This window comes from Octopus bimaculoides, chromosome 20 (assembly GCF_001194135.2).
Source record: "Octopus bimaculoides isolate UCB-OBI-ISO-001 chromosome 20, ASM119413v2, whole genome shotgun sequence".
Classification (NCBI taxonomy): Eukaryota; Metazoa; Mollusca; class Cephalopoda; order Octopoda; family Octopodidae; genus Octopus; species Octopus bimaculoides.
This window is the reverse complement of record NC_069000.1, coordinates 9527246-9545983: the sequence shown is the minus strand read 5'-3', so window position 1 is coordinate 9545983 and position 18738 is coordinate 9527246. Positions and strand designations below refer to the sequence as shown.

The window sequence follows — 18738 nt, the reverse complement described above, 5'->3', positions numbered from 1 at the left end:
CTGCATCTTGGGTATTTCGTCGTAGTACGTCAGCTAGATAATTTAGATATCTATAAAGTAATACCCATCTAAATGTCTCTGTCTCTTTTTTCCCCCCCAATATGATATGCTGCTGTTAATGGCTGTATTCTTTACAGAAAAAGGAGCCTGTTGGTGATGATGACTCCATTCCTGAGAATGTGCTCAATGAAATTGAAGAACTTAATCAAGATAAGTTACGAGTGAGTCAACAGAATCTTTCTACTACAAAATGTTTTAAGATGCAACACAATTTTCAGTAAACTACTGATTGTAAAGTGGTCCTAACTGTCTAATACTTTCATAGCAACTGTTGCTTTTCTTTAACCCTTAGTTGACCCTGATAAAGCAAGCCCATGGTCAAATGTATTCCAGTGGTGACCACCTCATCTTTTTGTATATTTATGACTGCATTGTCTAATCTTGTTTCCTTTCAAAATGTTACAATCTGATTTGAGGAAGATTTGGCTGCTATTTCTAAAATGATCAACTGACCACATAGCAACTCTATTGTCATGTGTCTCTTTCTGTTTCTGCTAGTATTAGTACTGTTGTACCTATTAGTGTTTCATTTGTTGCAGCTGCTACATCTATTGTATAACAGTAGCACAGATAAGCTACAGCTGTGTCCACAGGTATTACATACAATGGATTCTGGCATGACTATTGATGTAACTGCTGTATTTACTGATGTTGCACATTAAAATAACTACCGTGTATGCTGTTGTGACAAAATAATTTTTTAATATATTGATGTGATGCATTACTGCAAATCGTGTAATAACAACTGATGCTATTGTAAATTCTGTATATGTTGTACTTATGGTGGTGGCCTATGTTCTGTTTTTCATATGTATGTGTGTATATATTTCTATATATTAACACCTCTCATATAATGAGTGCATTGTTTCTATATGTATGTATGTGTGTGTGTTTAAGGGCCTTAGAGTCAACCTAGATAAAACCAAAGTCCTAATAAGTAGGAAGGTAGACAAAGCACAAACCCCCTCAGGTAGATGGTCCTGCTTGATCTGTAGAAAAGGCATAGGTAGAAACTCCATAAGATGTACCCAGTGTAAGCTATGGACACATAAGAGGTGCAGCAATATCAAAGGACGATGTATGATGATGCTGATGCTATTATAAAGTACTTACGAATATAAGATGTATATATATATGTATGTGCAATGTTTATATGATTTCAGGAACTTAATGTTAAGCAAGTAAAGAAAATTGCAACCAAACTGGATGAAATGATGAAACAGAACACAGCTGACATGTTGGTGCAGGAGAACCAACGTAATGAAGCACTGAAAGAGATTGGTAACTTACTTCATGAATCATGTGTCATCAGCAATGATGAGGTATGTTATAATTATCACCATAACAACCATTCTGAACCATTGCTGAGCATTTTTCCATATCATTATGAGTTACATGTATGCACAATGTCTTGATATTGATAAGCACCTGTGGAAAAAGTGTTGGTTCATATCTCTCGAATGTCTGGAGCAAATATCTCTTGTTCTTCTTCACATTATTCCTGATCCTTATCCTTCTTGTCACCCAAGTTTGATCTCCTTATATTATGATGATGATATATTTTTTAAAAATCCACAAATACAGCTAACAACTTCTAAACTATTCCTTTTAAAACTCCACCTATGCCTTGTCTTTTTAATAATTCCTCTGCACAAGGTCATCAGATCTGAACATAGCCTTGTTTGTATGGATTCTATTGGCTTCTGAAAACCTGAATATTTTCGAATTAGGATAAGAATCCCTGAAATGCTTATGACAAAATGATGACAACCTTTTTTCAGCTAGACACTCTCAGAAAATTTATATGCCTTATTTTGAAGCACAATATAATATTTACTGTCACCCACATCAATCCGTTTTGGTTATCCCTATCCCCACCAATCTATGAAGGCCCAAAAGAGTTACCAGTACTTCCTTATTCAACTTTTTGACTGAATAGAAAAAATTGCTTCTTAAAACTTTTATTAAGGGCCATAATTTCCTAAAACCTTTTTTTAAAAAAAAGGCTCTTTGAAGAAATAAAAGTTAGGTATTCCCTTAATTACTAATTAATTTGAGATTTATTTTAGTATCCCTGTGGTTTTTGTAATTATATTTTTTTTGTTTTTACTTAATTTTGTTATCCAGGATGAAAATGGTATTGAGCGTTTGGTTGGGGATACAACTACAAAGAAAAAGTACTCGCATGTAGATCTTGTTGTGATGGTGGATGGAGTTGATAATGAAAGGGGGACTGTCACAGCTGGAGGACGAGGCTACTACTTGAAAGTAAGTACAAATGTTATTATTGCTTCTATTAGATTTTTAAATAATGCAACTGTTGTTTTTCTTGACAATTTCTGGTTATAATGTTAATCTACATTTCTCACTGAACAGTTACACCTCATCAAAGCCCTTCCACAAACACTGGCCATTCTAATTTCACTCCAACACAGACATATAGGAATAGGTGTGGCTATGTGGTAAGAAGCTTGCTTTCCAACCACATGGTTCGGCGTTCAGTCCCACTGCATGGCACCTTAGGCGAGTGTCTTCTACTATAGCTTCAGGTTATTCAAAACCTTGTCAGTGGATCTGGCAGACAGAAACTGAAAGAAGCCTATCATATATATATCTATGTGTGTGTGTGTGTGTCTCTGTCCCCTCACCACCACTTAACAACTGGTGCTGTGTGTTTATGTCCCTGTCACTTAGCAGTTCAGTTAAAGACACTGATAGAATAAGTACCAGGCTTTAAAAAAATAAGCACTGGAATTGATACATTTGACTAAAAATTCTTTAAGGTGATATCCCAGTATGGCCAGTCAAATGACTGAAACAAGCAAAAAATCATTTCATACATGCTCCATGTTTGAATACCAACAATCTTACATGCTAACCCACCATGTGTTTTCACTCTTTTCTGACTTCCAAGCTACATGTATTATTTCAACGTTCAAAAACTAATTGCATCATTGAATTATTTTTATGTTGTTTGATTTTATATCTCCTTTAGGGACCACTTGTGTTTTTGGAACAAGCGTTGATAAACCATGCCCTGAATCTGCTTCATGACCAAGGTTTTGTACCACTCTACACTCCGTTTTTTATGCGTAAAGATGTGATGCGGGAAGTTGCCCAGCTGTCTCAGTTTGATGAAGAATTATACAAGGTAATTCTTGAGATATTTGATTTTCAAGATTCTATATAGGGATTAAAACATATCTGTATCATGGTAGAGACATTGTAGCCATTAAAAAATGCATAGATACTCTTTTACTTGTTTCAGTCATTTGACTGTGGCCATGCTGGAGCACCGCCTGTTATTATTTACTTTTGCTTTAATAATATATATTGCAATAATGATTATATTTTTTGCATATCAAAATCTTTTAATGTATATGGCTTATTTTCTAACACTCTACTACACCTCAGCTACACAAAGTAAATTAATGTAGAAATTTTTAGACTGTTTCTGTTATTATTGCTCTTTCCCTTTCTTCAGAAATATAAAAGAAACTTCATTCCCCTCTTTGCTACTAATTGGGTGACTTGATTTGTTGTGCCATGCCTTTAATGGTGTTAATTCTGTTGTAAGCATTCACGCCAGGTCTCTAGTTTGAAAATAACCAATTTCCTTTGTCCAGCTATGTATACTCATGTTAGTGTTTGAGCTATGTGTGGAGCCCAGATGAGGATTAGAGCTATGTGTGGAATTGTTTTAGAATACAGAGCCAAACATAAGCAGAGTTATTGTCCTGCATTCAGAAAACTATTTAAATATTTTTGACAATATCTAGTCTTTAAAGTTGTGTTTATATCTCTCTGTTTAACATTTTGATTTCACAGTCTTTCCATTCTGAACTGACCAAAGCAATTCAATAATTCGAAGACATCTTTGAAGGAATTGTCTAAATTAATTTCATTTCTACTTTGTTTGCTCAGGTAATAGGTAAAGACAGTGAAAAGAGTGATGATGCTACAGTAGATGAGAAATATCTGATTGCTACTTCTGAACAACCAATTGCTGCCTTCCACCGAGACGAGTGGCTTCCTACAGAATCTTTACCCCTCCGCTATGCTGGTTACTCAACGTGTTTCCGCCAAGAAGTTGGTTCTCATGGCCGTGACACTCGTGGAATCTTCCGAGTCCACCAGTTTGAAAAGGTAAACATTTTGATAATTATAGTGGGAGCACTGTCTAATTGGTTAGTGTTTGCTTACTGAACTGAGGCTGAAGCCCTAATACAGACCTGTAAAAGATAACAGAAATATTACTCCGGCATGTTTTCAAGAAAGAATCTGTACTTGTTTTATTTTACTTTAGCTAAAACTGAGTAGTGATTATATTTGTTGATTAATCTGAGAAAACCTGCCCACCACAACAGAATTGAGATCCTAAAACTAAGGTGCCATGTAAAAAGCATTGATGTGGTTGCTGGTGCTACATAAAAAAGCACCCAGTACCTTCTATAAAGTGGTTGGTGTTAGGAAGGGCATCCAGCTATAGAAACCAAGCCAGAACAGACTATGGAACTTGGTGTGGAACCCCTGGCCTTGCCAGTTCCTGTCAAGCTGTCTAACCCATTGCCAGCATGGAAAACATGTTAAATGTTGATGATAATTACCTTATAGTAAACATGTACCTGTTAACTTAGACTGTCATCAAGCTGTCTATTTATGTATTCCTCCATATGTACAATTATCTTTAATTAATTATCTGTAACCATAGTGAAGCAGAGTAAAAAGGGTTTACAACAGGACTGTGAAACCTTTTTATTACTTGAAGATTGCATTTAATAAAGTATAATCTAATAAGGTATATTAAGTAAAAAAAAAATTTAATATTTGGGTAATATAATTATAAATATTGAAGTCAGAAATAACTATCGAAACCGACTTTTAATGACTGGTGTATATTTATTTAATGTATAATAAACTTTTTTTAAGTAAGCAATTATAGTGTATTTAACCCTTTAGCATTCAAACCAGTCATATCAGGCCAAAATATTTAACCTGTTTTATGTTGAAACACTGGCCAGATCTGGCCTCTCACCTCAACCCTACAATGTTATTCTAAAACTAAACAATCACATTACTGAAATCTCTAAACTACAAGATAAAGCCTGATTAGTTTTGAAACGATATAAATAAACATTACATTCGACAAAATAATCTGAATACTAAAGGGTTAAAGCAAAATCGAGACTTTTTTTTCTAGAAAACCACTCTTAAGGGCCACAACAGCTGCAGGGTTCTCCAACTCTTGTTCATCTGTTTCCTCTAATGACAAAAAAAAAAAACAAGTCTTTTTAATACCTTACTATATTGTTTGTTTTGTTATTTCAGGTGGAACAGTTTGTTCTGACTTCTCCTCATGACAACAAATCTTGGGAAATGTTTGATGAAATGATTGCCAATGCTGAAAACTTCACCAAGTCTCTTGGAATTCCTTATCGGATTGTCAATATAGTTTCTGGTAATTCAGTTTCCTTTCAAAATTTGTACTCCAGTTAATTATATTTTGTGGATCACTCTGCATATGAAGTAATCCTTTCTATTATAGGCACAATGCCTGAAATTTGTGGTAGGTGGACTAGTCAATTACATTGACCCCAGTACGCAACTGGTACTTAATTTATCAATCCTGAAAGGATGAAAGGAAAAGTCGACCTCGGTGGGAGCATTTTGCCCGGTGTTCTAACGATTCTGCCAGCTCGCGGCCATTCTGCTTATGAAGTAATTTATTGTTTCTATGTAAGCATATGTAGTCTTGATGTGAAAAAATTGCTTTGGATTAAAACTGAAGTTAACGAGGATATGTAATCAAGAAATGAACTTTTACAGTTCCAATTTTAGTTTATCCTCATGCTTAGTATACCAAAACAATCATCATAGAATGGTTTTGGTCATAGTAAAAGATGCAAATGAATGCAACTTCTCTTTCATTACAACTTCTTGCCATGAAGTTATCTCTTTCCTTCAATTTTGAATTTCAATCTTTCCTTATTTACTCATCTCTTTAAACTATTAATTTCTTTCAGGTGCCCTTAATAATGCTGCTGCTAAAAAACTTGACTTAGAAGCATGGTTTCCAGGATCTGGGGCATTCCGTGAATTGGTCTCCTGCTCAAACTGTACAGACTACCAGGCACGACGTCTCAAAGTGCGCTATGGTCAAACAAAGAAGATGAACCAAGAGGTAAGTTGAACATACACGTCTAAATTTGGATGACCTTTAGTCACTTGTCACTTTATGACTCCAGAACATAAAGGTTAAAATTGAAAAAAATCATACAGAAATAGTTATGAAACAATTAAAAAAAAAAAGAATTAAAAAATTGGTAATTTATATTCAGTAAATATGATGTGATAGACTTTGAAGATCTAAAAACCCATTAATTGCTGTTTGCCATGAATCTACTGTTTATGGAGTGAGTTGACAGAAATTATGTGAAGGTGCATGATTCAGTGGTTAGAGTGTCAAGTTCGTGAGGTCGATTCCCAAATCGGGCTGCGTGTTGTGTTCTTGAGCAAGACACTTTATTTCACAATTGTTTAACGACTACCTTGGTCCAAGTACTTGTTCGTATTCACTTCAGACAAGCCATTCTGATTTTGGATACTTCGATTCAGAACAAACAGATTCTCTAAGAGATATTGAGTGAAGGGGTAGTTAACAACTGGCTACCTACCAGCCATCTAGTCATGTTTCATATCGGCTTTATACTGCAGTCTAGGTTTGTAGGATATTATTACACTTTGATTTAGTTCTCTTGAAGAGGGTTAAGAAAAAAAAAAGTGCTAAAGTCTTGCACATGTAACAAAGATAATGAAATCACTAAAATGTATTTAACCTTTTCTGTTACCATATTTCTGTTGAAATATACTGCCTTTGTTTCAAAATAACTTCTGCTTTAAACACCAAAGTTAACGTGAAATTTTAAAAGAAGGTTTTTTAACTAAGATCGTTCTGAAGGAAAACGTTTGTATCATAAAGCCTGGGACAATTTGGGACAGATTCGTATCAAAAGGGTTAATGGTGAAGGATTCCTTGTTTGGAGAGTCTGCATCTCTGAAGAGCTACATTGATTAGTACGAACAAAATTGGTGTTAAACATTTCAATGTATTGATTCATATATACATACATGTCGTCTGTTTTTAATCATTCTACAGGCAACATAGTTATAAAATCTTCTCTTCAATTCAGATTCATTTCACTATATATTTTGTAACAGAGTATTATTTAAAATTGTTCTTTTTAGTAAAATGTTCTTCCTAGACATATTTCACTTTCTAGGAGAACTTAATGTTTTTGTTGAAAAATGTGCAAACCAGAGTAGAAATACCATCATTTTCTTGACCAAACCTTGCATTATTTTCCATTTACCAGGTTGAATATGTACATATGCTTAACGCTACGATGTGTGCAACAACTCGTACTATTTGCGCAATATTGGAGAACTTCCAAACAGAAGATGGTGTACTTGTTCCTGAAGTATTACAAGCATTTCTGCCAAAAGGTCAGTAGTAATGTTAATGTTGTTTTGTACGAAACCATCCCTGATTAACTAACTTGCTTTTAGTATATCTTCCATCTTAAGAAGATGGGGTATACCTTTTATGTATTTTATTTTGAATAACTCTGAACAATAGCATCATCAGTGATAGATTTCCAATGGACCAATCACAGGTTCACTATATTTACAATAACGAGCATGACAAGATATTGTCTGTGTGATACTAGCAGAACAAATATTTCAAAGGCTTTTCTTAAGATCATTGAACCAAACTATTAGTCATTATGTTTAGAGCTGCTATAAACATGAAATTGGAAATAGTTATAAGGAGCACTAGAGAAAGAGAGAGGGGTAAATTTGTACCTTGTCAAGTAGTTTGCTTTTTTCCCCACAAATAGTCTTTGAAAATACATTAATTGTTGTCCCTAATAAAAAAGAGAAAACATGTAATTGTCTGTCAAGTGTTAATGTCTTTTGTTTTTACCTTTTTTTTACTTTTTTTTTCTAGCTTACAAAGAGAAAATTCCTTTTGTGAAACCTGCTCCTATTGAAGAAATAGAAAAGAAAAATCTGTCAAAGAACATGAAAAAAATGAATATAAAAAGCTGATTTATTCCCGTTCATCCCTGCTTTGCCGCTTCATTTTTATCTGTTGTAGCCAATATTTTAAAAAGGACCACTCCATGTATAATTTGTTGGATTCAATAAACAAACATAAACGTTGACATTTCTTAACTTTATTGTAAAAAATTAAAATAAGCTTTATACACTACTATTTAATGGCTGCAAAAGATAGAAAAAATAATTGCATCATTATAAAATTTCAAATATGGCTTTAAAAAGTTATTCTTGTATATTGTTTGACAATAAATTTTGTGGGAGCATTATTAGACACTTAATACATGTAAATGCACACAATGATCAGGTTGTTTTTTACTCTCCAGTTAGCCTTGTTTGAGCATATCTACTGGAGAAAATAAAGATGCAAAGATGATGACTAAAGAAAGAAGACAAAATAACACCTACTTTGACCCTATTGTTCTTAGAGCATAAAACCTCTGATTTCAAGGAAATTATCCAAGCTAGTATTCTTATTTATATCCATCAGAATGAATGGATGAAGGTAGTGTAAGATAAAATATGATCCCATTGTCTAGGCTGTGTGTTTTAAGAATCCAACATTAATAGTGTGGAATTTTACAAACTAAAAAAACAGAAGCAATCGAACATCTATTTGTATCTACAAGATTATATTATCCAATGGGCCCTTCCTATTTTTTAATAGAATACAATGAGAGAAATTGAGTTGCTATATTTAGCAGGTTGAGCAACTGCATCAAGGCACTGCTGGTTGCTTGATGTGACCTGTATTAGTAGCAAAGGGAGACAGACTGGTTCAATCATTATTTCTATCATAAAAAAGGTTGGAGGGGATTTAGTTGGTTACATTAATCCTGGTTTTTGACTGGTACTTGATTTTATTGATCCCAGTGGGGTGAAAAGCAAAGTTAACTTCAGCAGAATTTGAACTCAGAACATAACAGGAACAAATACCACAAGGTGTTAATTCTGCCAATCCACCCTTGGAGGATGGGTTACTAGTAAAAAAAAAAAAAAAAAAAAAAAAAGCTTAATAAACAGTCAGTAAAGATGTAACCAAAACAATAATAGAAGGATATTTACCTCTGTGAAAACCAATTGTTGTAGTTGAGTAAGAGAACAAGGTCCTGCAAGTGGGGTTCACAGTTTTGTTGTGCCAAGGCAGAAATTACTGTAAATATAATAATAAAGTTTAATTTCCATGCTTTCAGATGTCCTTTACATAATTACAAGTCTTAAACCAGCTATATTTGGCCCAAATATGGCTAGAGCTGGTTTCTCATACCTACTCCACAATGTTAATCCAAAATTATAGAATCACATCATTGAAATTACAAAGCTGTGTATATGTGTGTGTCAATATAAAAATGAAACAAAAACGCAATAGAGGGCATTAAAACGTTTGGACAGATAGATGATACAAAGGTGGACAACAGAAACAACAATTAGAAGGACAGACAAAAAAGACAGGTCATTCTTGGCTTTCTTTCTTTCTTCAGTCAAATACCAGAAGTCACGACCATTTCGGACAGTTACACTCAAGATGCTTTGATCTGGTTGTCCCCAAAACAGTCTAAGCTAAGAGCATTAGACCCCTTTGTAAGAAAGCTAGCAAATGTGTACGGCAACAAAGACAAAAAAAAAAAAAAGAAGCAGAACATGGTACAGAATTATGAATACAAACAAGAAATAACAACAGGCATCTTTCGACTGAGTGAGTGGGTGGGTATATGTACCCTCCTCTAAATATACTTAACTATATAACAGCCATAATGAAACAGACCTATGGCCAAACGTGTTACAACCATGATCATCTTGTTAATTTTTCAGAGTGCTCCAGTGTCTTTCTGCCACCTTTTAAGAGGTTGTAATTTGAAGTAGATCTGGTTGCTATTGCTAACAGTTCCAGTGACCATGTCTAAGTTCTTTAGCAGATTTAATTTACAGGTAGATTGTTGAAAGGTGTCATGATCATTCAGTCTATTCTACAGACATACCTAGGACTATATTATTAAATGTGTTCTTAATTTTTGTTTTAACAGTGTGATCTGAGGGAGATTTAGCAGCTATTTCTAGCAGGTTGATCTGATTTTAAAGTAAGTAGACTGGTCTGCTGAAAATGAAGTGTTTTGGCCATGAACACAGCACATTAATGATCACTGGACCCATACTATCAGTATTCTAATTTGGTCAGCTGAAAATCTAAAAGAATGATGAATAAACAAGCAAAAAGCTTAGAAAATAATATCATGGAAAATAAAATTTAAAAAATAAATTGCTTACCATCATAAAAGTGTTTGGAATATCTACAGAAGTCTTCATAAAGTTTCAACAATCGAGGAAAGTTTGGATGTTTGATGGGTCCTCCATTTTTGTCACGGTGCCAAGTATGACTCCTGAGAGTCTGGTAGAAAGCCAGAATGAGACTAAACATGTTTTTGATTGCAGCCATCATATGGTTGGCCGGGGACATGAATAAACTCCTGAAAAACAGAACCAACAGAAGGGCAGTTTAGCAAGTCACATGATGTTAAAAATTTCAGACTTTCTTCTCTTGTTAAATCCAGGTATGGTTGATAAAATATTTAGATCATATATGAGACAATTTAATTACCGTTAAATTTATGCCAAAATTATGAAGTATTATTCTTATTGTCATTATTAAAATTAAAGGCTTTTCTAACTCTCTACCTTCTGAGTTCAGATACTGCCAATGTCACCTTTGCCTTTGATCCCTTCAGGGTCAATAAAATAAGTTCCAGTTGAACACTGGGATTGATGTAAGCGACTAACTCCTTCCCCTAAAATTGTAGGCCTTGTGCCAAAATTTGAAACTATTATTAAAATAAAAGGCAGTTGTTAAATTATCAGTAAAGTACTGGAGTTGATTTAATTGCTACCTCAACTCAAAATTTTAATCAATTAAATCCCACCTCCCCTAAAACAAATATGTGGCATTATACTCAAGAACCACAAGACTTGGCTTCTTATTCCATATAATATTTACTCTATTTAAGATTTGTTATGTAGTTTACACAACAGTCAAGGAAGTTTGTATCTAGTCCTGGAAGGGCCTCTCATACCAGACAAGTCAAAGGATACAGGCCAAACTAATATGGACAGCCTCATTCTAATAGTAACAATGGGCTTGCATTAAACCAACACCCCTACCTAGAAAAGAAAGCTAAGTTACAGAAGCGTTGATGAAAATTCAAAACCAACGAGACCTGGGAGAGAAAGAAACGTATGCTCATAAGAAAGATGGAAGAAAAAATACCCCTAAAAATAACTGGAGGCAGAGTGGAAAAGTAGAAGTCAGCAGTATTCAGTTTGGTATCCTTCCTGTTGAGCTACATAAAAGTGAAATTCTAGAGGGTCACACTGCCTTTCTAACATTGCCATTGTTAATCTTTGGTGATGCCAACTTACTGTTTAAGTGATGCATCTAAGAAATCCATGTGCAGTTTATGTAAGTCATCGAGGCTGAACACCTTTGTGTGAAAAGCTTTCTGAAAGTTGGTCCATGAAATATACAGCACCTGGTTCACAAAAAAGTTTTGAAGAGCCTTCACAAACTCCCGCATTATATATCTATAAAAGAGAAATGAACATAATATTTTTTTAATGATAATGATTTAATCATAAATTGTCTTAGCATAATACAACATGATTGTTAAGTTACCCAGTCAGCTCTGATGAGATATTCCAGAGTAGATAAATATTAAAACAATATTATCTCTCAAAAGTTGATAGCAAATTTTGACTCGTCTCAGACATTTAATAAGATTTTACTCACCCATCAAAAATGATCATGGCCTCTATATGACTGATGGAGAGTTTAAGGCAAAAATAAGTTCATCGCACACAGTCTATCATTTACCATATTGTATAGGCCATATTTGATGGCATTATACATTTTCCAAAAAAATATCTCAACGAAACTACCTCGAGTCCTATACGCAAAGTTGGGTCCTCCATAAGCTGATTTTGCTTTAAAGCGCTAAAAACCTTTTTCTTGTATGTGCCCTGCTGCAACTGGAGTGCATTTTTTATACTGAGTCTCTCTACAAAGCACATCTACCTGCAAGAACCAGCTGCAAAATGACTTCAGAGCTGTTGCCCAGTTTTAGAGAAAGAAAGTAAAGGAGAGAAACCGTGAAAATTTTATACAAACCCAAATGTTTGGACCCTATGGAACTGTGTCTCCCTACTGAAGTGAGGTACATGGTTCACCATTGCTGCAAAAGACACAAACACAATCAAGTGAGGAAAAACAATTAATAAATTAACATGTCAATTATATTAGACAGGAATATTATAAAACAAACATTGGAGCACAAAGCCAAGGAAAGCTGAAATCATGTCATCTGGAGTCCCAGCAGTGATGGTGGAGGATTATCTCGTGCTAGCGATATAACCATGAGTGCTTATATGCACCACAACTCCATGTGAGAGGTTCTTTCATGGTAAACAACACAGTATTCTGTGACACAATATCAACTTTTAAATAGGGATAAATATTACCTTTTGGTATTAATACTGCATCTGTTGCTATTAATTACTATAAAACACTGTCGCGTGCCAATGTTGTTTGTATGCAGTGACATAAAAGGAGGATGAAGAGGAGGAGGAGAAAAAGTCTAGCAACACTTACCATCTCGTTTCAGTTGGCGCCAAATCTGTTCCAAAAGCCACATAGCATAGCGAAGTTGGAGCAGAAATAGATAGAGTTGCCGATATTTTCGGTGACACTCCTTGTTGATGATGATATTTAGGGGCCAATCAACCTACAAAGGGAACAGAACAGTCTATTGTTACTCAAGTAATGTGATATTGTTTTACTACAACAGTGTTTTTTCATAAAGCATTATTATCTTCAGTTGATCTGGAGGGATTTGGGGTTTCTAGATAGGATACATAGTTAAGGTATAAACTCCCACTCAGTCATGGGCTTTTCATTTTCTTTTTTTATATTTTGTCTTCTAAGTTATTTGGTGACTTCACTAGGATAGATCTCATGAAAAAAGTACCCAGTACACAAAATCTATATTTTTCCTTATTAAAAACAAAAGTAAACAACAGCTATGGGAGACACCATTAACAATGAGTCATAAACACATTTGACTGCAAAGTTGCAATGTGATCGCTTGTCTATTTTTTAGTATTTTACCTTCTTGTTGTTCATTACTACTTTAATGGGAATCTATTAGATATTACCTTTAGACTATCCCTGCTATACCAGGAACACAACATGATAGGGCTAACCTGATTTCCATGGCATATAAATGAGTGACACTACAACATTCTACCCTGGAATGAGATGCTGGTCTATTGCAGGATAAACTTCCCAGTTATTGCTGGAACTCATTTACAGCTGAGTGGACTCAAGCAACATGAAATGAAGTATTTTGCTCAAGAGTGCAATATAGTACTTGATCTGGAAATTGAACCTATGAACTTATTGAGCAAAAGTGCAACATCTTAACCACTAGGTTTCATGCACCTTCACAATATATTGTCAAAAGTCATGCCAAAATTAGCAAAAATGGGGAAATAATGTTTCACACATTAATCATCTCAATGCTTTGAATAATGCCTTGCAAAACTGATTTAGGGCATTGCCCATGGGCTTGTAAAAGCCATACAAGGACTTTAACTACAGACGAGTTATTGAAGGACTTCTGGTGAGGCGGATAACAAGCCCTAGGCCTTTAAGGATGGATTACACTTCCTCACATTTGTAAACGTTTGACACATATTAAAAAAACAGTTCAACAAAATCACTGTCAGTTGTTATTTCACATATAGCTTAACTAAAGCTATACTGGTCAATATTAACAAAAACAAATTAAACTCAGTCAACTATCACCTCCAAGACAATATAAAAACAGAAAGATTTCAGAATGAAGAATAATAAAATAGTTTAGCCTACCTTGTATGCAAGATTTAAACATTCCAATATTTTGGCATCTATAAGAGAAAAAATTATTTTACACATCATGGACAACATGAATTAATTTATAACACTCAGAGAGTGCAAATCCCCATCAAGGCAACACCAACATCCTCTCAATGATTAGCCGGAGTTGATTTTTAAAACGAGAATATCTGAAACTCAACTGCTCTCACAAACGAGAATACTAAAAATGAACCTGATCACTTTCAAAAATTACATAAAAAAAAAAATAAAAGGAAAAATAATTCAGAATCCTTGTCCAGTACTGGATCGATCCCAAAATCTAATCAGTTCATGCCAGTCACAAAGCCAAACATCCCTGAAAGTTTCATCCAAATCCATCCAGCAGTTCTTGAGATATCTTGTCCACGGACAAACAAATTAACAAACACAACTGAAAACAATATCTCTGGTATTGAAAGTGTACCATTTGCCTCATCTCATAGCAACTTGCTACGAGATGAGAAAGTTCAAGAAAGAAATTCAGTAGAGGAAACTTACCGTCTTTCACAGTTGATGAAGAATCTTTGGTGATTTCAAAGCTGAGGTTTTTGATGTATTTATCTTCAGCAGAAATAGAACATTTAAAAGCCTGATTCATGATGCTGTTTAGAAAGATAGGGTTGAGGATCTCATTAGGATGTGGGTTCATGGAGAGCTGGAAAGACAAAAAAAGGGAGCAAGAGATTATTTCACTAAAATATAAAGACAGGAAAAATACTAAGAAAATCATCATTCAACATCTACTTTTCTATACTTGCATGGGTCAGATGGAATTTGTTGAAGTAGATTTTCTATGGTAGGATGCCCTTCCTGTCACTAACCCTCACCTGTTTCTGAGCAAGGTAATATTTCCCACAGTTAGAGTGGTGAGCTAGCAGAATTGATTGCATGCCGGGCAAAATGCATAGCAGCATTTCGTCTGTCTTTACACTTGGAGCTCAAATGCCACCAAGGCCAACTTTACTTTCCATCCTCTCAGATTGGAACCTGGTACGGTTCTCTGGCTTACCATTATCAATCAAACTGCCAGCATGGAAAATGGACACTAAATGGCATCGACGAGGAATTGTAAAACAAAGAAGTATAATGAAAAAGTCACCTTTTCGAAAAGTAAACTGGTAAGATTGAAAGCAAAGTCTCCTTCACCCATGATAAGATAACGCCACATTGCTGAGAAGTGTTCCTCAATGGATAATTCGGTTAAAAAGTAGTCTAAGGCACATTTGTTCACAAGCTTGATTCTGCAAAATAGTGAATGTATCATCATCATCATCATCATAATTATTTTAAGGGTATTGGATCGTTAGTGCTGAGATGAAATGGTCAGACAGAGAGCAGGTCCGATTTAGAAACAGCTGAGAGATAGGTGGAGTTGATCTCCCATACATCCATACATGCAAGATTACATTTTATGATTTTCAAATTAAATTAAATGCAACAATTAATCACTGGTTGTTCTCTGTTAAAGAATCACAATAATGAAACGTTCAAATGGTATCTACGTCTAAATATGAGAGAGAGGGAGAGAGCGGGGCGAAAGAGAGAGAGAGGGAGAGAGCGGGGCGAGAGAGGGAAAGAGAGAGAGAGGGAGAGAGCGGGGCGAGAGAGGGAAAGAGAGAGAGAGAGTCAAGTATAGTAGGCAAGAGGAGAGTGTGTAGCAATTTGAAATTATGATAACAAGCGTAAATTGAGTTAAGTTACAAAATAAAACAATTTCCATGAGTCTATGTTTGAAAATACATAAGGTAAATCATTTAATAATTGTATACTTACTGATCCATCAAAGGATTCTGGATAGACTGTTGAATAAGAACTGATAAAGGAGATTGGTGATACGCTTCTAAATCTTCAACAGATGCTTTTGAACTGATACCTGATCTACCAGATGCTATCTGGTTCAAATTACCACCAATATTCAGCAAATGGCCACTTTCTGAAAGGAAATAAAAAGTAAATGATGTCTGTTATATATTATCAGTCAATGAATGGTAATTACTCCAGTACGTACCTTCAGAACGAATTGACTCCAGTACGTACCTTTTTAAACCTATCAGTCTTATCTGCCGAAACTCTAAGTTACAGGAACATAAACACACCAACTCCAGTTGTCAAGCAGTGATAAGGAAAACACACACACAATGGTACCAGTTATACCACTGCCAACCAAAAACTAACATAACTTCGACTATCACAATAACATTTTTTTACGATCAGGAACAGAATTATTTTTCTAAGTGGAATAGATATAATAAGTAGAATTTTGTTTTATTACTATTTTGGTTCCTTTTTGGTAACTGTAGACTACAGATTGATTGAACACATCTTTATAGTTAGTACCCCAGTATCACAACTACACAACCACTGTACCATACGAACAGTTACCAAAGCTAATCTATGTAATGACTTGTAATTCAGTCACAAAGTCTTAAGAAATGACATAAACTAAAAGACTTACCAAAGTTAAAAGAACAGTCATAAGGTTCCGTGAAAGATTCCTTCCAAGACTTGAACATGGCTTCAAACCCTTCTGCTGGACCTACAAAAACGGAAATATTAAAGTGACAGGAGGAGGCGAATTATAACAGTATGAGTATGTATATGTGTGTATATATGTTTATGGCAAATGCATGCATGTTATGTATATACAAGGTGTATTCCAGAAGTTTTGAGACTTATTCAGGAGAGACATTTATTAATTTTAAAAGTTTATGTTGTATGGTATTTGACATACCTACATTTATATATGTTGGTCAAATAAATACCACTGACCACCCTGAGTTGTTTCTTTGTTTACATTATACTAGAGCTACTTACCTATTCTATCCTCTTCGTTATCGACATTCGGTTGATTCTCAGGTGAGGAACTGGTCTTTCTGCCATACAGCAGTTTTTGGATTGTCGAATCTGAAGAATGACCGTGTATGTTCCTCTGCTTGAAGCGGGCTCTCTTGCTGGCATCGTCATCTGTTGGTTCAGATTCTGTTGTTGCTGACATTGTACTGGACATTTTGTTGTGTGTCTTCACTTGTGGAGGTTGGGCTGATTGGAAGAGAAGAAACAAAACCAGGGGTAGAAAAGGGACATTGTTATAAACCATACACCAATGGAGAAGTCATGGACTGGCTATGGACTTGTCCTTTCCTTTCTGGAATAGTAAAAACAGCAAAAAATAAAAATACAAAAAATTCAAATGCAACATAAGAGGACGCCTGCTTACTTTGTAAATGTACATGTGTGTGTATGTGAGTGTGCAGTTATGTAAATTAGAACAAACAAATATCTTAAGGTACACAGCCAAACACCAAGTAGTGATACACATGTATGTGTGTGTGTGTGTGTGTGTGTGTTCCTGGCAGTTTGCTGTGCTTGAAAAGACCCATCAAGTTAAGTTAAACCATGGTTATCCTTGCATACAGGCTGTCCCCTGCATCCCTCTCCAGCTGAGCATTCCTAACCTTGCGAGCTTGTGGGTGCTGGTGCCATGTAAATGCACCACCCATGCACAAATGACACTGCACTATGACAGTGACACTCATCCACAATTTCAAGAGACACACACACACACACGATGGGTTTTTCTTTTTTTTAGGTTTCCATCTACCAAATCCACTCACAATGCTTTGGTTGGCTTGGGGCAGCAGACATTTGCCCAAAGTGCTATCCAGCTGGACTGAACCTGGAACCATATGGCTGGGAATCAAACTTCTTACCACATGGCCATGTCAATGTGTGAGTGTGTGTGTGTGTGTGTGTGTGTGTCTTACCAACCACTTGATAAGGGTGGTGTTTGGTAGCAGTTTGGCAAAAGAGATTGATAAAATAAGTACCAGACTTTAAAAAATAAGTACGGGGTCAGGTTGTTTGACTGAAGCCAACAAAGCAGCGCTCCAGCATAGCCACAATCCACAGACTGAAGCAAGTAAAAAAAAAAGTAAAGTGAAAACAAAAAAAGAAGTTTGTGAAATACTCACATGTTAAACTGGAGCTGACAACCGGGAGGTCATCAGACAGGAAAACTCCACTCTGTCGTCGAATGGAGAAATCTTTCATATCAGTTTCCTGAGCATACAGATCTTTGGGTTGCTTCAAAACGGGAAGTTCAAATTCATAGTAACCATGTCCAATGAGAGCTGGTGAGATGAAAATGCCTGAATGTCTGTAGTTCAATGTTGATTCAGATGACTCCTGGGTGACAGATTGGTTTGGGACTTTTTTCTTTCTGTGAACAACCAAGTCAGTGGGGGACATGTCGTACGTCTGTTGATGGATGCCCTGATTGTCCACACTCTTTCTTCGATGGACAACTTGTGCCTCGGGAAGGAAACCAGAATTTTCCTTTGATATTGATTGATTCTCAACCCATTTTCTATGAGGGATCACAACATCACCTCTCGAAATAGCTGAACTTTCTTTGGATACGGACTGATCCATCACTTGTTTTCTACGTGGTATTACTGTATCTCCTCCGGAGGTAGTTATACTCTCCTTAGACACAAATTGATCGTCTACTTGCTTTTTATGTGGGATTACTACCTCTCCTCCAGAGGTAGTTGAGCTCTCTTTAGATATAGACTGATCCTCCACTTGTTTTTTGTGTGGGATTATCGTATCTCCTCCAG

The 18738-nt window shown here is 35.5% G+C and overlaps 2 protein-coding genes across 2 annotated transcripts in view; one reads left to right on the top strand and one right to left on the bottom strand.

Moving 5' to 3' along the window:
• LOC106874763 (serine--tRNA ligase, cytoplasmic) overlaps positions 1-8283 on the top strand; it is a 21017-nt gene extending 12734 nt beyond the window's left edge. The window contains exons 3-11 of the mRNA XM_014922611.2: positions 138-221; positions 1224-1382; positions 2188-2328; positions 3056-3211; positions 3985-4206; positions 5389-5518; positions 6084-6241; positions 7434-7563; positions 8069-8283. Of these exons, the coding sequence (XP_014778097.1) occupies positions 138-221; positions 1224-1382; positions 2188-2328; positions 3056-3211; positions 3985-4206; positions 5389-5518; positions 6084-6241; positions 7434-7563; positions 8069-8169 (1281 nt within the window). The 3' untranslated portion in view covers positions 8170-8283. The remainder of the gene's footprint in view (positions 1-137; positions 222-1223; positions 1383-2187; positions 2329-3055; positions 3212-3984; positions 4207-5388; positions 5519-6083; positions 6242-7433; positions 7564-8068) is intronic.
• Positions 8284-8336: 53 nt separating this feature from the next.
• The window catches only part of LOC106874762 (gamma-tubulin complex component 6), a 29149-nt gene continuing 18747 nt past the window's right edge, over positions 8337-18738 (bottom strand). The window contains 13 exon segments of the mRNA XM_052975194.1: positions 8337-8343; positions 9244-9331; positions 10444-10643; positions 11590-11751; positions 12335-12398; positions 12815-12947; positions 14093-14130; positions 14618-14774; positions 15219-15360; positions 15893-16052; positions 16575-16655; positions 16934-17158; positions 18091-18738. The exon segment at positions 18091-18738 is cut by the window's right edge and continues 4 nt beyond it. Of these exon segments, the coding sequence (XP_052831154.1) occupies positions 8337-8343; positions 9244-9331; positions 10444-10643; positions 11590-11751; positions 12335-12398; positions 12815-12947; positions 14093-14130; positions 14618-14774; positions 15219-15360; positions 15893-16052; positions 16575-16655; positions 16934-17158; positions 18091-18738 (2105 nt within the window).